The sequence below is a fragment of the Momordica charantia genome (genome assembly GCF_013281855.1).
Source record: "Momordica charantia cultivar OHB3-1 chromosome 2 unlocalized genomic scaffold, Mcharantia_2.0 BLBB01000002.1, whole genome shotgun sequence".
Taxonomy (NCBI): Eukaryota; Viridiplantae; Streptophyta; class Magnoliopsida; order Cucurbitales; family Cucurbitaceae; genus Momordica; species Momordica charantia.
Window position 1 is genome coordinate 975,819 of NW_028275160.1, and position 16,114 is coordinate 991,932.

At 32.9% G+C, this 16,114-nt stretch overlaps 3 protein-coding genes across 3 annotated transcripts; 1 reads left to right on the plus strand and 2 right to left on the minus strand.

The window, feature by feature from the left end:
- Positions 1-310: 310 nt before the first annotated feature.
- On the minus strand, positions 311-751 carry LOC111017329 (uncharacterized). The gene has a single exon (XM_022293045.1). The coding sequence runs from the start codon at positions 749-751 to the stop codon at positions 311-313; it is 441 nt and encodes a 146-aa protein (XP_022148737.1).
- Positions 752-2,839: 2,088 nt separating this feature from the next.
- On the plus strand, positions 2,840-8,772 carry LOC111017397 (ZIP metal ion transporter family). The gene is made up of 12 exons (XM_022293146.2): positions 2,840-3,174; positions 3,983-4,041; positions 5,241-5,333; positions 5,441-5,530; positions 5,642-5,720; positions 5,932-5,987; positions 6,301-6,357; positions 6,869-6,909; positions 7,309-7,376; positions 7,698-7,754; positions 7,849-7,966; positions 8,500-8,772. Exons 1-12 carry the CDS (start codon positions 3,111-3,113, stop codon positions 8,543-8,545), a joined length of 828 nt encoding a protein of 275 aa, XP_022148838.1. The 5' UTR covers positions 2,840-3,110; the 3' UTR covers positions 8,546-8,772.
- Positions 8,773-13,407: 4,635 nt separating this feature from the next.
- Positions 13,408-16,114, minus strand: LOC111017376 (zinc finger protein WIP5). The gene is made up of 2 exons (XM_022293125.2): positions 15,292-16,114; positions 13,408-14,005 (listed from the first exon to the last, which is right to left on the minus strand). The coding sequence occupies exons 1-2, from the start codon at positions 15,907-15,909 to the stop codon at positions 13,550-13,552; spliced, it is 1,074 nt and encodes a 357-aa protein (XP_022148817.1). The 5' UTR covers positions 15,910-16,114; the 3' UTR covers positions 13,408-13,549.

Sequence of the window (16,114 nt, forward strand, 5' to 3'; positions counted from 1 at the left end):
TAAACCTAACTTAATGCCCTCCATTATTCTTCTCTTTTGTCAGTACAATTGAGGAATTTGCAAATTCATGACTTTTTGGTCAAAGATAAATACCTTAACGACTTAAATATGTTCGGTTTGGCCCTCCCACTATTTACTTTTCACTTTTCTAGTTTACGTTGAAATCTGGAATTACTCTTCATTTTGAGTGGATAATTTGGAGACGAGTGCTGAGTTTTTTTTTTTTTCTTCCTTTTTTGATAACAGCAAACAAATAGAAAATTAGATCATTATGAGCTAAAATAGACAACCAAGACGGGTAGTTAGCGCCTCAATTTTCCTCCACCAAACCATCAGCCGCTCGATTTGCAATTTCTTGGGCAACAGAATTTCCGTCCCTTTGGACGTGCTGGAATCTCTTCAATCGTGCTCTCTCACCAAAATTCTTGATATCCTGCACCAGCCATAAGATCTCAGTCACATTCTGTTGGATTCCTTGAATAAGATGGATCGCTTCCAATGACTCCGATTCAATTATTAGCGAAACCGAAGAAGAAGACACAACCGCTTCAATCCCTAGCCAAATCGCCATTAACTCCAAGTAAGTAATGTCTCGCGCATCAGTGATAGTTTGTCCTCCTGCTTTCTTAATTTCTCTCTTCTCGTTCCTGATTATCCATCCGAGACCTCCCACCCCTTGGTTCGCATGCCAAGCCGCATCAGTGTTTAGTTTCCAAAAATTATCTGGAGACAAGTGTTGAGTTAAACTCATGTTATTTCGTAGATGTTACAATTCAAAAGAAAATCACCTTTATTTATATATCTGTTCATAAGTCACCTTCCTATAAAGTTAATTTTGGTATGAATTTTTTAATTAACTAGTAATTTTTTTGTGTGTATAAAGCAGAGAGGAGGATATTCGAATTTCCGACCTGTTAAACTAAGTTTTAATTTGAAATTTGAATATTAGATTATCTAATATTGGGAGGAAAAAGAAAAGATAATGTGTAAATATAGTATCATTTATGCAATATTCAAAAATTAATGTTAAATTAGTTTTTTATATTTAAATATTCCCAATGACGTATGCAATTTTTCTGAAACTCTAATATAAGTAGAGGTAGAAATAGGGAAAAGTAAAACAGAAAAAGAAATAGTCACTGTGTTTTTACAATCACATACTTTAATTTTAATTTGAGCATTTTTTTAGTAGTATAATATATGAGGATTAGACATTTCAACCCACGATTGTTAGGTTTGAGATAAATGTTTTAACTAGTTGAGTTATGCTCCTGTCAATAATTTTTATTAGTTAAAAGGATAGGTGGAGATTTTCTTTTTCAGTATAATATGTTGAGGAGGGGATTCGAACTCACAACCTCGTGGTTGGAAATATATATCAATTACCGCTAAATTATACTCGCTTTGACGGATAGGTGAAGATTTGAAAGTGAGACTTTAGGAGACGTTATTAAGATTAAGTTGTGAGTTGGCAACCAATCATTTTTAGAGTTACAAAATCACCGAAATCAAATTTTATTATTACAATTTACAACAAGTGGTTGAGTTTACTTGCAATAATTTTACATATTTGATGGTATAATTGCAATAATCTCGTAGTTTAGAAGTGATGAAATTGAAATAGTTTTTGCAAAAAAGAAAAATTTTCAATCAAAAACGCTTATTTTATAGTCACTTTTGAAAAAAAAAAAATTTGTTAAGAGTGTTTTTTGTTTCTTCGTGGTCTTAAATTTTCAAAATTACTTTTTATTTTCTAACTAAAACATTGCGAAATTTTTTTAAAATTCTTTGAATAAGCCAACACTTCTTTACCAATCTAAAAATTAGGGTCACACATCCCTAAAGTTGCAACTAACCAAATCAATTTGGTAAGTCTTAACTATAAAGATTTCATATAAGTGAGAGGTCATTTGTGCCTACTAAAAATCGCAATAAATGATTTGATAATCATTTCACTTTTTATTTTTTATTTTTAAAAATTAAATTTTTAAACCTTGCTTTTGCTTATATGTTGATTTGTTTTCGTTATAAAATTTTTAGGAATATTTTCCAAATATATATCAAATTTTATAAATTAAAAAAATATATTTTAATTCAACTAAGAATTCAAACCTACTGTCAATAGAGGTGAAAAATCCTACTAATAAATTGTACAAAAACAATCTTAATTTTTAAAAACAATAGGGCAATCAAAGGTCCCATCAATTACTAGGTAAATTTTAGTTTAACATTTATCCAATATACATCGTATGGAGTCAACTGTCTCACAAAGGATAAGTTTGGGTGACTTAGAATTTCGAATAATATCCTTGAGGTCTTGAATTCAAATTACATGAAACGCAACTTCACAAAGTAATGATCAATTCACTTCGGTATTGAAATTTAGACACTACATTAGATACAAGGACATGTTAGTAGCAATTCAAATTATGAGAATTAAGAAGATATACTAGGCTCCAATGACCAATCAAATTTGTAACTGAAAACAGACAAAGAAAAGTAAAAATTCAATAAAAAAGTAACCTATACCTAGATTTAATAACACTTTACAATTGTCAAATCAAATATAGTTCGGTTGGTTTAGACACTTATTTTCGATCGTGAATTCGAATCTCGACTTATTACACCGGAGAAAGGGAAAAAAAATCTCAATTTACAATTTTAGGAATTATTCAAAAGAGAAATATAGGATAAACAAGAATGAACCGAATGCGCCCAGCTTTCTTGGACAACTTTCCCAAACCATCTCTTTCTTTCGCCGCAAAGATTCCCTCACGATGTACTTAAAAATAATAATAATAATAATAAAAATAAAATAAAATCCCCCTCACGCCGCAATCAAATTCCTCTAATCCATTTGATTCTTGTAATAAAAAGGGGGAAAATTTTTGTAATCCATTTATATATTGATTCTGTAGCGGCAAGTTCCTCGCTGCCATCAGAATTTTGTCATCTCTCTCTGTTGCGCGCGCAATACCTCTTGAATACTTATCTATATCGTTAGCTTTCCTTCGCCAATCTCTCCGAATTTCCCTACAGGTTTTTCTGTGGGTTTATTGCTGTTCTTACCGACACCTTTGAATCCGGGATACGGATACAAGACCACCTCCATGACTTCTCAGGTGTTGGTAGCTCTTGCACTTTCGCTTGTGGGTGGATTCAGTACCTCTCTAGGTCAGTCAATCTTGCTTCTGTAATGTAATCTGCTGTATGAGTCTGGTTCTAATTCAATGTTATCTTATCGATACTTTGTTGTAGACCTTACTAGGTGGGTTTTCCCTTTTTCTTGTTCGTTTATTCTTCATTCTTGGTCATCGTTCGGTTTATGTTGTGAAGTATTTGAAACCAAATTTAATTTGAGATGTTTATTTGATATGATATGTCATGAAGTAAATTGATGTTCAGAAAATTATTTATGATTGGGCTTTCTTGTAATTAGATTATATCTATCCGGTAAGGAGGTTTTCAAGTCGATGGGCTTTTGAGAATCGTGAGAAAATTTACTCCTGTGATTTTGTAGAAGATACTTTCCAAGTTCCAAGCTGTTGAAAACCATCTATCCGTTATCATTTTCTTCATTACTTATAAGTTACTTCCCAATTTTCTTTCACTGCCTGCCGCATGCTCATGCATATAGAAAAGAGCACTTCAAAGTCATATCTCAAGGCTTCACAAGTTGAATTCGTTCATTACTCTCGTATGATTAAACTGTTAAATTTTCTCTATGAAGTATTTTCATCTGGATATGATATTTTTTGTGCCTTCTAAAAACTTCTGATCAAGGTTTTATTGCATTTTCCTTTTTTCGTTTTCCTTCTTTGGAACTGGTTTTACGAGTACTATTGTGCACACCCAATACTTCGACTTTCTATTATCCTGCTTATAAGTTCAGGAATTTTGACGAAAAATAATAGGCCTTATCACTTCTGTTTGGCATTCTATAATACCAGACTCATTTTTATGTTCATAACATTTGGAACAGGTGCGCTTTTTGTGATTCTCAGTGACACCCCAAATTTGAAGATGCTCGGTCTTTTACAGGTGACGCTTGGAGGTCTTTTTCCCTTTTTTGGGTTGTTTGGGGCGGGTCATTACCTAGCTTCCTAGCATAAACTCAATCCTGGAAAATTGTTTATCAGTGGTGATAAAATGCTCAACATTTTCTTATCTGTTATTTTTTATATGTTCATAATGAACGTTGACAATTATACCTCTGTACAAAGTCACTTGCAGTTGCAATTTTCACCCTTATGGTTGTTGTGAAATTATATCCACTATTTACATCTTGCTGTGCTTATGTGGCAGTGGCACCATATGGATTATTCCTTAATCTCTTTTGAAAGTGTTAATAAAAAAAAAAAAGAATTAAAGAAAGTAAGTTTAGATTTAAAAAAAGAGGAAGAAGGAGAAGAAAGGGGCACAACCTCTCTCCTTTACCAAAAGGTGTAAACTGCCCTTTTCTTTTCTTATATTTATGGTATATCTGTGTTTTAAATTTTCAAAAAAGATTGCAGGCATTCACCTGACACCATGTAGGAATCTCATTTAAATCTAACATAGAGTTGTCGGACAGGATTATAATTTTACAGTTATCATATAATTATAAGTTATTGAATTGAAAAAATTGGAGGGGTAAAGCTGAAAAAAACTTAAAATATAAGAATGCAATTTCATTTTAATGTTGAATGTAAGACGGGCTTCAATGTTTGTTGGCATGTTTGGTTCACTCAAAGGGAAATGACGGTTACCAAGGAGACTCTATTGTCCAGTTGTGTGTGATTCTGTTGTTTCCTTAGGTTGGAGTGGGGATTACGTTTCTTTCCCATTCTTTTCCCGACTTTGAAGTAATGGAATATTGTCTGAGATAAAGTAAAACGCATTTATTAATGGTTTATATCAAACTACAAATATTATTGGCCCGAGCTAAAATGAAATAGATTTTTATTTTGATTCTATGATGAAACATTCTAGTTTAATCTGATTCAAAGTCCAACTCTATCTAATTATAGTAGCTTAGCATGAATTTAAGTTGCTCAAGTTTATATTTGTCAGATACCTCTGCAATGTAGGTTTTTATTTTTTATTTTTTTTACTTGTTCCTAAGTTTAAAACAGTAATAATTCCTACAATTAGGTGTTTTATTATTGCCCATCAGTTTTCTACCATGTGTCCACTAATATGTATGTTAAAGATCAGTTGTATTCCATGGATTTGTCTAAATCACCGAGTCTTAATTGCAGGGTTTTGCTGCAGGTCTAATGTTGAGCATTTCGTTCCTGGATTTAGCTCATAATGCTATTAACTCAATCGGATTCTTAAAAGGAAACCTTTGGGTAAATACTCATTCAGCATTTTATCTAATATGTGTCATCTTCATGCCTTTTATTGAATTATGTTAATGCTTGTACATTTATGAAGTGTCATGTTATTTGTACTACAGTTTTTTGCAGGTGTAATCTTCTTTGCTTTTGTTGCTCATTTCGTCCCAGAATCTACACTTGCTCCTGGTTCAGATACCAAAAGTAAGAAGGTTGTGATTCATTGTCCTCCAAAGTCACTTTATCCACAGTAAAGCATTACAAAAATGAATAATAAATAATAATAATTGATCTCTAGAGTTTGACTCTAAACTGGATGATAGGACAAGGATGAAAGGGGAAAGGACGTTATGAAAAAGCATCGTCGACAGGTTCTATACAGTGGCATAATAACAGCAATAGGTACACGTACAACTGTCATGTACATATGTATATGTTTTTGTTCTATATAATTTGTTAAAAGAATGTGTAGATTTCCTTAAATTTAATTTTCTAGCTAGTTGAGCGCTTAGGCAAATGCATCAAATGATGGTTTTCAATAGTTTACTTTCTCCCGAGAACCACACATCCTGAAAAATAAAGAAGATTGTTAATTTAGTCTTATGAAATGCAGGTATAAGCTTACATAATTTTCCAGAAGGGATGGCTGTTTTTCTTGGATCGATGAAGGTATACCTCTGCATATCTCTTGTTTAATGTACCTTTAACAATGTTGTTAGATCTCTGTTTAAAGAAACTCAAATAATACAATTGATATCTGTCAGTGTGCAATTGCCGAATCCTTTCTTGCTGTACTGTTGAAAATAATATTCTCAATTATTTGTTTTACAGCCAATGAATTTATGGAAGACTAAGTTATGATTTTAATATACTAATTTTACTACTATCATTCTTCGCCGATCTGGAACGTTGAAAAGAATGACCCACTTGCTATTGCTTATTACTGCTAACAGCCATCGAATTTCTTTTTAATTTTATGTAGGGCCTTCGTGTTGGTGTAAACTTAGCCTTAGCCATTGCCTTGCACAACATACCTGAGGTATTTAATCGCTTGTTCTATAGTCCACATTTTTGCTTTTCTATGAAAGTAGGTGTATATATCATTTTTTTTAGCAGTTTCCTTCCATGGATTCTCTGGACTGATAGCCTTGTATAAATATTATGGCATACATAGAATGGAGTAGATCTAACATTTTCTGGTGCCAAATATATGTTATTAGCTCTTGTTCACTGGTTGGTGGACATTGTTTGTTCTCTTACATTTGTGTGACAATTAATATTAAATTTATTGGTCTTAACAATGAATGTTGTACCTTTTCTTTTTTCCCTATCATTCCATTTTTCAGTTTGGACACACCTCGAATAAATAAGAAACTGAAATGTTGTTTGTTTTGGGTGTAAAAATTATAAGTATCTGATATACCTCTTGTTGGCATAATTCTATTCATCATTTTCTTCAGACTTTCATTTGCACTAGTGGAAACAAAATTAACTACCACGGAAAATGCCACATGGAAATTGTCCATGATATGACTTATATTATTGTGCAGGGTGTGGCGGTTGCGCTTCCTGTTTATTTTGCTACACAGAGGTGAGGACTTATGTAATGGATAATTTCAATTTATGTTATGGAATTGGGGAAGAGAACCTTTTTTTGCTCTCATTAGTCACTCCCCCCTCTAGTGAAATGTTTTATCGATTAATGAATTTTCCAATTAACTCCCCTAAATCGAACATGAAATTTTAGGTACTTCTGAGACAATGGGGTTCAATTTTTGTTGGTCACCAACGAATCTTTTACTCCAAATATTATTAGGTTGAGCAATAGACTCATGACATTAAGAAGATGCACATAAATTAGCTTAGGCATTCAAAGTTATCACTGGAAAAATGGTAATTGAATGCACACATCACTGTTGTCATATATTTTACAATATCCAATGTGAAGGATTGAATATGGTACATTTATTGTTGCTTTTACGTGCCTCAGCAAATGGCAGGCATTCAAGTTGGCCACTCTATCAGGTTTTGCTGAGCCCCTCGGTGTTATAATCGTAGGTATGTCTAATTGCATGAAATAACCACTTGCCAAAGCAAGGTGTTCTTTCTCTGGATATTCAAGCCGGTTTTCCTAAGTGATACTGATGGCCATGCGTTGGTAATGTAGGAGTAAGAGTAGGTAATGTTAATGATGTGTGTGCATCAGTTTTAGATAGTGATACCATTTACTGGTTCAAACTGTGAAATATATCGACTGAATGCAATGATATATGTAAGAAGAGTGGCTGATTTGTTATATGGTGTTTAACTTGAGACTTATAGACAATGCCTTGAGGACATCTGAAAAAAAGTTCACATTTAAATGTATTTTTTCTGCAGCCTACTTATTTCCAAGCAGCTTGAGTCCTGAAATTCTTGAAGGCCTACTAGGATCTGGTATGGAAAAGCATAGCACTCAAATTAACAATTGAATGATTACTTTTTGAATTCTCTTGGACATTGTTTTATTCTATGTATTTCATTTTTCCAGTTGGTGGAGTAATGGCTTTTTTAACTCTACATGAAATGCTGCCTCTGGCATTTGATTATGCTGGACAGAAGCAAGCTGTGAAAGTAGTCTTCTTAGGGATGGCTTTCATGTCAGCAAGGTAAGAAGACATGGGAAAAAGTAGCTGACCATCTATTGCTGCATTACTATCTTAAATTGCCATTAACATTCACAGGTTTGTATGTTTAGTAGCCATATTCAAGACCATCTGCTGGTGAAAACAACCATTAAGTACATTGCTGTAGTGAAAGTGAATTAACTCATTTAATTTTCTTGATTGCTATTGTTTCATTGCTAATGGCCACTGCTTCAATTCTACTCTCGAGTCCCCTGCCCCCAAGGGAAGAAGGAAAATGGAAAGCAAAGTAGTAAAAGGGAAAAATTTTAAAAGAACATAGGAAGGTGGATTCAGTTGAGGAGATGTTTGGTGTTCAATAATTTTGTGAAAAACATACTTGAAGTAGTTATGAAGTTTCGCTCGTTAAGTCTAGTGTCAGTTGTTTTGGGGCTGAAAAGAGAATGAATAAGAAAGATGGGGATAAAGGGTTGGTCATAGTCATCAACAATTTACTGCCTGGTTTCTTTCTGCTTGATCTATACCTATCTGATCTCACAATCTCACTGGTTTTGCAGCCTTTATTTTCTGGAAATCAGCTTGCCGCAGGATTTGAGCTTGTAGTTAGCTGTCTCTTCTGTTCCTTGCCATTTCTGTGGTTGTAAATTTCCTGGAAAAGAAAAAGAAAATGGGGACAAAGTTGGTCATAGTCGTCAGCTTTTATTAACTGGCATTTGCCTCAACAAGCACACAGCCGCTTCCATGGAAAATGATAATTCTGTATAAAAATTGAACTCCTTACCTCATCAGAATGTGAAAAATAAATCTAACTCATTTACTTGTTGATCTCAGTTCTGCGTTCATTATCGTATCTTTGATTTGTTCGGATGGCCCCATCATTTTCTTTTACGTTCTGATTAGTGTATTTCTCAAGAGAAGCGTTGGAATTTCTTACTCAGGCCGGCCTCTGGGCTTACGTTGCGTATCACAGGAAAGTAAGTAAATGCAATTTGAAAGATGTGATGGGCAGGCCAGGTAGGATTCCGATCTTGTCAACTTTATTCCTTTGAGGAAAATAAAGGGTGTCGTTGGGAAATTATCCCAATCCCTTGAGAAATGAAAGTTTTAGGTTATGTTTCTTTTTTTCTTTTACGAGTACATAATACGTGGGGTGAAGATTAGTTGTAATGCATGTCTTAACTAATTGAGTTAGGATTGGTAGGTTTTAAGTTATGTTATTTGTTTCATTGTTATCTAAAAAATATATAATTATGTTTAGACTAAGGATTATGCTTATATGCTTACCAAACATCATTGGTAAGTGATTGTATTTCAGAGATACTATTAGTTGAGGTACGAATTGTAAATTACTAGGCCACCAAGTATAAATAAAATAAGATGATTTGTGCAAAATAAAAACTTTATATTTAATTAATTAATTCTGGAATATTCGTCTAGGATTTAGTGATTTCCTTCTAAGTGTCAATGATTCCAAGTCCTCAAAAACAAAGTGATGAGTAATAAAGGTCTATCAAGAGATTCATGGGATTGAAGCTGTCTACTCCCATATCTTTCAAGCTGTTTGATTGTATTTTATTTAAAGTTGGAATAAAGAAATTAAAGCAACTCATATAATCAAAACCCAAGAGAGAGAGAGAGTGTGTGTTTTCATCCAAGCAAAGATATTGAAAGCAAAACCAAAACCAAGCTTTTCTGCCAACAAAACTTTATTGGGAAGAGGGAAAAGAACCTTTTAGATTCAACAATGTTTCTAACAATGGATGGACTGATTCAATTCATAGGACCCGACTATTAACAGATGCAAAATCAAAAGACAAAATCCAAACCAACCCCATCCATAATATTTTTGACCCATATTGGAAATTTTGGATGTGTGCAGCCAGTTTTTGAACTCTGAAAAGACTAATTTTAACATGTGTGCGTGATGAATAGATTCAATTTTCAAAAGTTTTTAAGTTTTTACATAGGCAGCAAAATTAATAAGCTAAGCTAAGCATGTAGTTTAAGATAAGTAAATCCAAAATACTATACGTAGACTCGACTTTTAACTCCACAAATCCAATTCGTATGCTAATATGAATGACTCAAATATGTAGAGATCAAAGTGGAGAAATGGGGTCTGTAATTTTTTTTCCCTTCTTTTTTATTTACTTTTTAGAAAATTAATTTTCTCCTTTCTTTCTTGCCTTTTAATCTGTCACATTTTCATCGTTTGTGAGCGAATTGGCCTTGATATAAATTTTGTGGATATGCATATTTCCGTATTCAGTCTAAAGCAAAGTTGAAAAAGTATCTTGGAATTAGGACATCTCAATGAGAGGGAGAAAGAAAATAGTAGGAGAGTGATTATTAATTATTCTGTTTTTGTTTCTTAAAAACTTTTAAAGCCATAAAATTTTGCTTTGGGAAAAAGCATATCTTTTTCATTAATCAAAAAGTTGATTAGTAATGCCTAAGATTTTTTCTTTTATGTTTTCTCTTTCTCCTTTTTCTTTAGCAAATGCAAAACTTTTTTCCAACCAGCTTTGAGAAGATTCAGCAACCTAAATTAAAAAAAAAAAAAAGTGAATTTTCTTAAATTAATTTTTTTTTCTCATGCTAATGGGAAAATAATAGCTGCTTCATTGGCTTAAGACTTAGAGAGGGAGGAATTATTTATATAAATCTAAAAGTTGTAACTTTTTTTTCCTCTCTCTAATCAGAATAATGTAAAAGGGTTGTGCTGTTCTTTAGAGTTAATAATGACCCACCTGGAAAAAAAGAAAAAAAAAAAAGGAGAGAGAATGATAGATAGAAAAGCAAAAGCTAAAAATGGAGTAAGGAATGAATCAATGTGGGGAACTAAATCCATTAAATTAATCTAAAAGGACATCAACAAACATGAAGTGGATAAAGGTAAAATTTGGACCAGTTTTTCTTTTTTGTTTTTTTTTATTTAAATTTGGACCAGTCAATTACAATGAATTTAGTAGATAAGATATCAATTACGCAACATTTATTTTACAAAAAAAAGTAAATAAAAAAACGTAGTAATTAGCAAATAATAACAGCAGCAACGACTCCATGAGCCATGAGTTCTGAAATAATAAAAAGCCATAATTTTTTTTATAACAAATGTAGGTAGAAAATTAAACCTTCAATGGTAATTAATTTCTTTGTTGATTGAGTTATACTCAAATTTCATCCCAATATTTAATTTATAATTTCATTTAGTGAACACTAGATTTAAATATTAATAACAATAATCTGCAATGCCACTGTAAATCTTAGCCCAGAGCTCTACCTCCTCGGCAATGAATGTTTGTTAAATAACTTTTCTACTTTTCAATAATACACACGATTTTAAGTAACATTTAATTTTCCCCCTATATTTATTTCTCCTAAAATTGTATATTTTAAAAATATTTGATTAAATTTCAGAAATTAATAGTAACTTTTGAAATTATTAAGGAAATTTCCTAGTCTCCTTCAATATAGATAATTGAAATTTAACGAAACATCGAAGGAATATGTGTTTATTAATGATCTCGATGTTAATGGGTTTAGTAAAATAATAATAAATACATTTTCGTTAATTTAAAAATAATTTAGTTGCTAAAGCATTAATTATAACTCATTGATAAGATATAGATTCCATCATTTGTGATGTAATATTCTTAATAATAAATGAATAGATATTACATAAATTGACGTCATCTCTCATTATAATCTAAATATAGACTACAAGTTTAATTTACATTAGTAGCATAATAATAATAATAATAATTATTATTATTACTATTATATTTTAAAAAATATTATATCACACGTGGATGAGAATTTGAACATACAAACTCCAACTTCTCAACATAACTAGAGATGTCATGATTGTTGAGCTATAATAATACTATAAGTTTGTATTTCTCAATCCATAAATTAATTGATGAAGAAAGAGGCATATGCAATTACTTAGGGTATGAATTTAAAAGATGAAAGGAAACAGAAAATTTCACAAATATAAATATAACCAATAAAATAAGATTTTGAAGCTGCAGGAAAAAGAAAAGTACAGTATAAAAGATGAGTGGGCAGGTGAAGAAAGAAAGAAAGGCAAAAAAAAAAAGAAGGAAAGAGTAAAAGTAAAAAAGGTGGAAGGGTAAAAACATGGATCCATCATGTCCGAATGGCAGACAGATGGTTATTAGTGCTGCCGCTGCGACAGAACACTGGAAATATATAAAGAGTACAGATTTAACAAGAAAAGAATCGCATATTTATTATTTATACTTTTGATTTTTGATTTTTGATTTTAGTTTATTGTGTTGGGTTAAATCACATTCATTTGTACTTTGTCTGATCACTTCTGTGTGTGCTAATGCGTAATAAGTTGGTATAACTGTTCCATATTTTTCCCCCTCGGCCTCCATCTCCATCACCAATCTTCTCTGAATTCTGAATTTCTTATGGACGTAACTTCTTTGAGATGACATCTCAATGAACCCTCCCCCCTCCCTCTCTCCCTCACAAAAGCTGTCATCAACGTAACCTCCGATCCATTATTATTCTTCTATCAATTATCTCAAAAACCCTTCTTTTTTCACTCTCACCTACGTCTGATCTTGTTTTCTTTCTAATTCTGTCATCTTTCAAATACTTGTTAATTTCATATATATTTGGGAACCAATTTCTGTGCCTTAGGTTGTTGTTTCAATAATATCAAGAATATGATCGACTCATCAAAGGCTTTAGTAATTATAACAGTTAGAGTGTGTTTGGAAGTGATTTTGGTATTGTCGAAATTATTCTTGCCATTGTCAATTTCATTGATCGTGTTTGGCAAAATTTAAAAGTTGATTTTATAAAAAAGTTTAAAATCACTTTAAATTGATTTTAAGGTATGATTATTTCGATAGTGATTTTGGAAAATCAATTTTAATCAAGTCTCTTTTTTAATAATCACTCATTCTACGGTCACTCCCAACCAGACCCTTAAATACGTAGTAATATTTTTGATACCTCACATACCCTATAATTAGTTTAGAAGTGAAATATTTTTATCATGAAATAAATGATCTATTACTCAATGTTAAAGATCACACATTGAAAAGATAAAGAATGTATAAAGAATGTAATATAATAAGGGTTTATAATATAAGTTAACTACTTCTCGCATTGTCAATTAGTTTCAAGATTGAACTCGATATGGTACCAAAGTCCAAAAGCTCAAACGAGTATCTGGTCTAAAATTAAAATTCGACCAAGATTAATGAACTCAAAAGAAATACTGTTTTGAGGAGGCATGTTAAGCATGTTAATTTAGAGATTTGAGTCTCAAATTGGTATTCCTTCCCTCGAAATAAATGATATACGGAGATCATGAATAAAACCCTAGCTATTGATCATATCGAAAGAATAAAGTTAGTTTAGTTTTTCCCTGTAGCAATATAATTAAATTAAACACACACCATGAGCCATGACCACATATATAGTGAAAAACATATTGTAGAATTAATTATAATATAATGTGATCATAGTAGAGCACAGAATTGTGGAAGCAAAAATTCACACATAATAATAATAATGAACATGATAGAGACGATGAGAAATGAAAAGATTATTATATATTAATTATGATGTATCAAAAGGAGGAGGGTGGTGACGATGATCCAAATGATCGTGAAAGGAGTGAGTTGCATTGGCATTGGCATTGGCGAGGCCATAGGCAGCATGGCCATGGCCAAAGGCCTTAATGTGGTCCTTGAGGGATCTCTTGTGCTTAAAGTCAGAGCCACAAGTGCAGTGCCAGAGCTTGCCACAGTTCTTCTCGTGGGTTCTCCAGTCCCCTCTCACAGCAAACGCCTTCCCACATTTCCTGCAGCTGAAGGGCTTCATCCCATGCTTTCTCTTGTAGTGTGTCTGAAGGGTTCTGAAGTCCTTCAGCGCCTTCGATCTGGGATGGTCGATGTTGTTTCTGCACCCAGGGGCGCAGCAGTAGCACGGCAGCCGCAGCATCGCTGTTGGCTGTGTTCCTCTTAGCGACTGTGGCCCTTTCCTGTACTGAGATCCATGCCCCCACATGTGCATCTGTACGTGTGTGTTATTCCCCATAATATCATCAATATCATCAACAACTATATTCCGCAGACATTTATGAACTCCTCTTAATTGGAAAAGGATTAGTTTTGGTCGAAGTTCAAAACTAAAATAAACATTCTAAAAATTTCGAGAGACCAAAACAGATCACTCTTGTACTTTTATTTTGGTATATGTCACTAAGATTTAACACGCATAGTTAAAGCTACACTTATTCAACTAAGGACTAAATGACTTTTGTTTTTTTACTATAAAATAGACCTTTTGAGAGTCTTGTGGGAAATAAACATAAAAATTTAAAGACAAAAATAGATATTTTGGAAGTTAAATCATGCAAGTTCAGAGGGTGAGAATAGGATTTAAACCCACCAAAATTTATGATCATTCATACATTTTGTATGTAGTGTAGTACATGGTTCTAAATGAAGCATAAAGTTATTGCACTGACGAAATCTGACCAAGTTTATTTCTCTTGTTTTTTTTCCTTTACGTTTTTCTTCTATATATCTATCCCTCTAGCTAGTAATGATCTTTTAGACAAAAGATTCAGGAGTTTTCAACTTAATAAATGATATCCGAGTCAATAATGGTGGTCAAAGGGGTTTGGAAAAGCAAAGGGGAAAAAAAACATAGCTTTTGTTGTTCTCAAAAACTTGGGATTCCCTTTAGTATTGAATTAGAGCCTACTTTTAGTTGGGGATTGCTGGGACAAATATACCAACAATCTAAAGCCAAATCTAATGCCATTAAATTAGGCAAAATTTAAAAGATGAAATTATCAGGGAAAAAAAAAGGGTAAGATTTCATTTCACACGTATGCCAAAGTTTATTAAATAACACGAAGTTCAAAATGTGTGTGAAGAGAAAAATGGCTGCTGTGTTGTTCAATCACATAAAGAGAGGGGATTTACTGATCTTAGTCTGAAGATGGAGCAGGGAAGATTTGTTTCTGATCCTTTTGAGAATCCCCAAAACTAAGAATAAAACCATGCACCAAAAAGATATATATCATGACTACTTGTGTGTGATGCAATGGCAATGTATAATATTGCAACCAAAAAATAAAAAATAAAAATCCAAAACCCCCAAGACCCTAATAAGTCTGCAAAGATATTCTTTTTCCTAGTCATAAGGCTGAGATCGGTCTAAAAAGGAGTACATAAAGAACAATTTTTTCCTCTTTTTCAGCAAATATATATATATATATATATATATATATATATATACATTATTAGCAAAATGAATCGTTTTGATTTGATTTGATAATATACACATACCTGCATGTTGTTGTATCTATTGAAGGTTTTGAAGCAAAGAGGGCAAGAGAACTGAGTGGGGCCAATGAGAATCTGTGCAGGAGTGGGAATCCAATACTGGCCTTTGTTGAGTGAGGAGGAGTAATTGGGAACCACAGGAGCAGCTTCTTCTTCCTGATCTTCATCTTCTTCTTCCTCTTCCACTTCCTCTTCTTCTTTGTCTGAGATCTCTGTGGAAGAAAGCCTCAAGATCAGATCAGAAGGAGGAGTTGGAAGCCCTAAATGCAAAGCCACAGTAACATGACTGCTCTCATCATGATCTTGCTTGGAAATCTCCATGGAGGAGGAGGAGGATTGGTGGTGATCTTGATCAACATTTCTGGCAGGGCTTAAGCTTAGGAGGGGAAGGACTTGTGGGGAGGAATTGGGAGGGGAAAATAATTGATGGGGTGTGAAAAAGGAGCTGTTTTTTAGGGTTTGATGATCATTGTTGGAGTAGGAAAGAGAGTAGAAGTGATGATCATAAGAAGAAGAAGAAGAAGAAGATGATGAAGAAGAAGAAGAGAAGTAGTGGTGATTGTGAAGAGGGTAGAGACCAAAAGAGCCATTGATGGAGTAGGAGTAGGAGGGATCACTCATTGTTAATAAGATATGGAGATTGGACAAAATCACCAAATTAAGAGAAGTGGTGGGAGCTAAGGGAGGGGGAGGGGGTGATGATAAATAAATAAATAAAGAGGAATTTTTTTCCTTCCCAAGTGAATGGAAGAAAGGACAAGGGGAAAAATCACTTGCGAGAAATGACTAAACAATGAGCAAAAAGAAATATATGCCTAAGAAATAT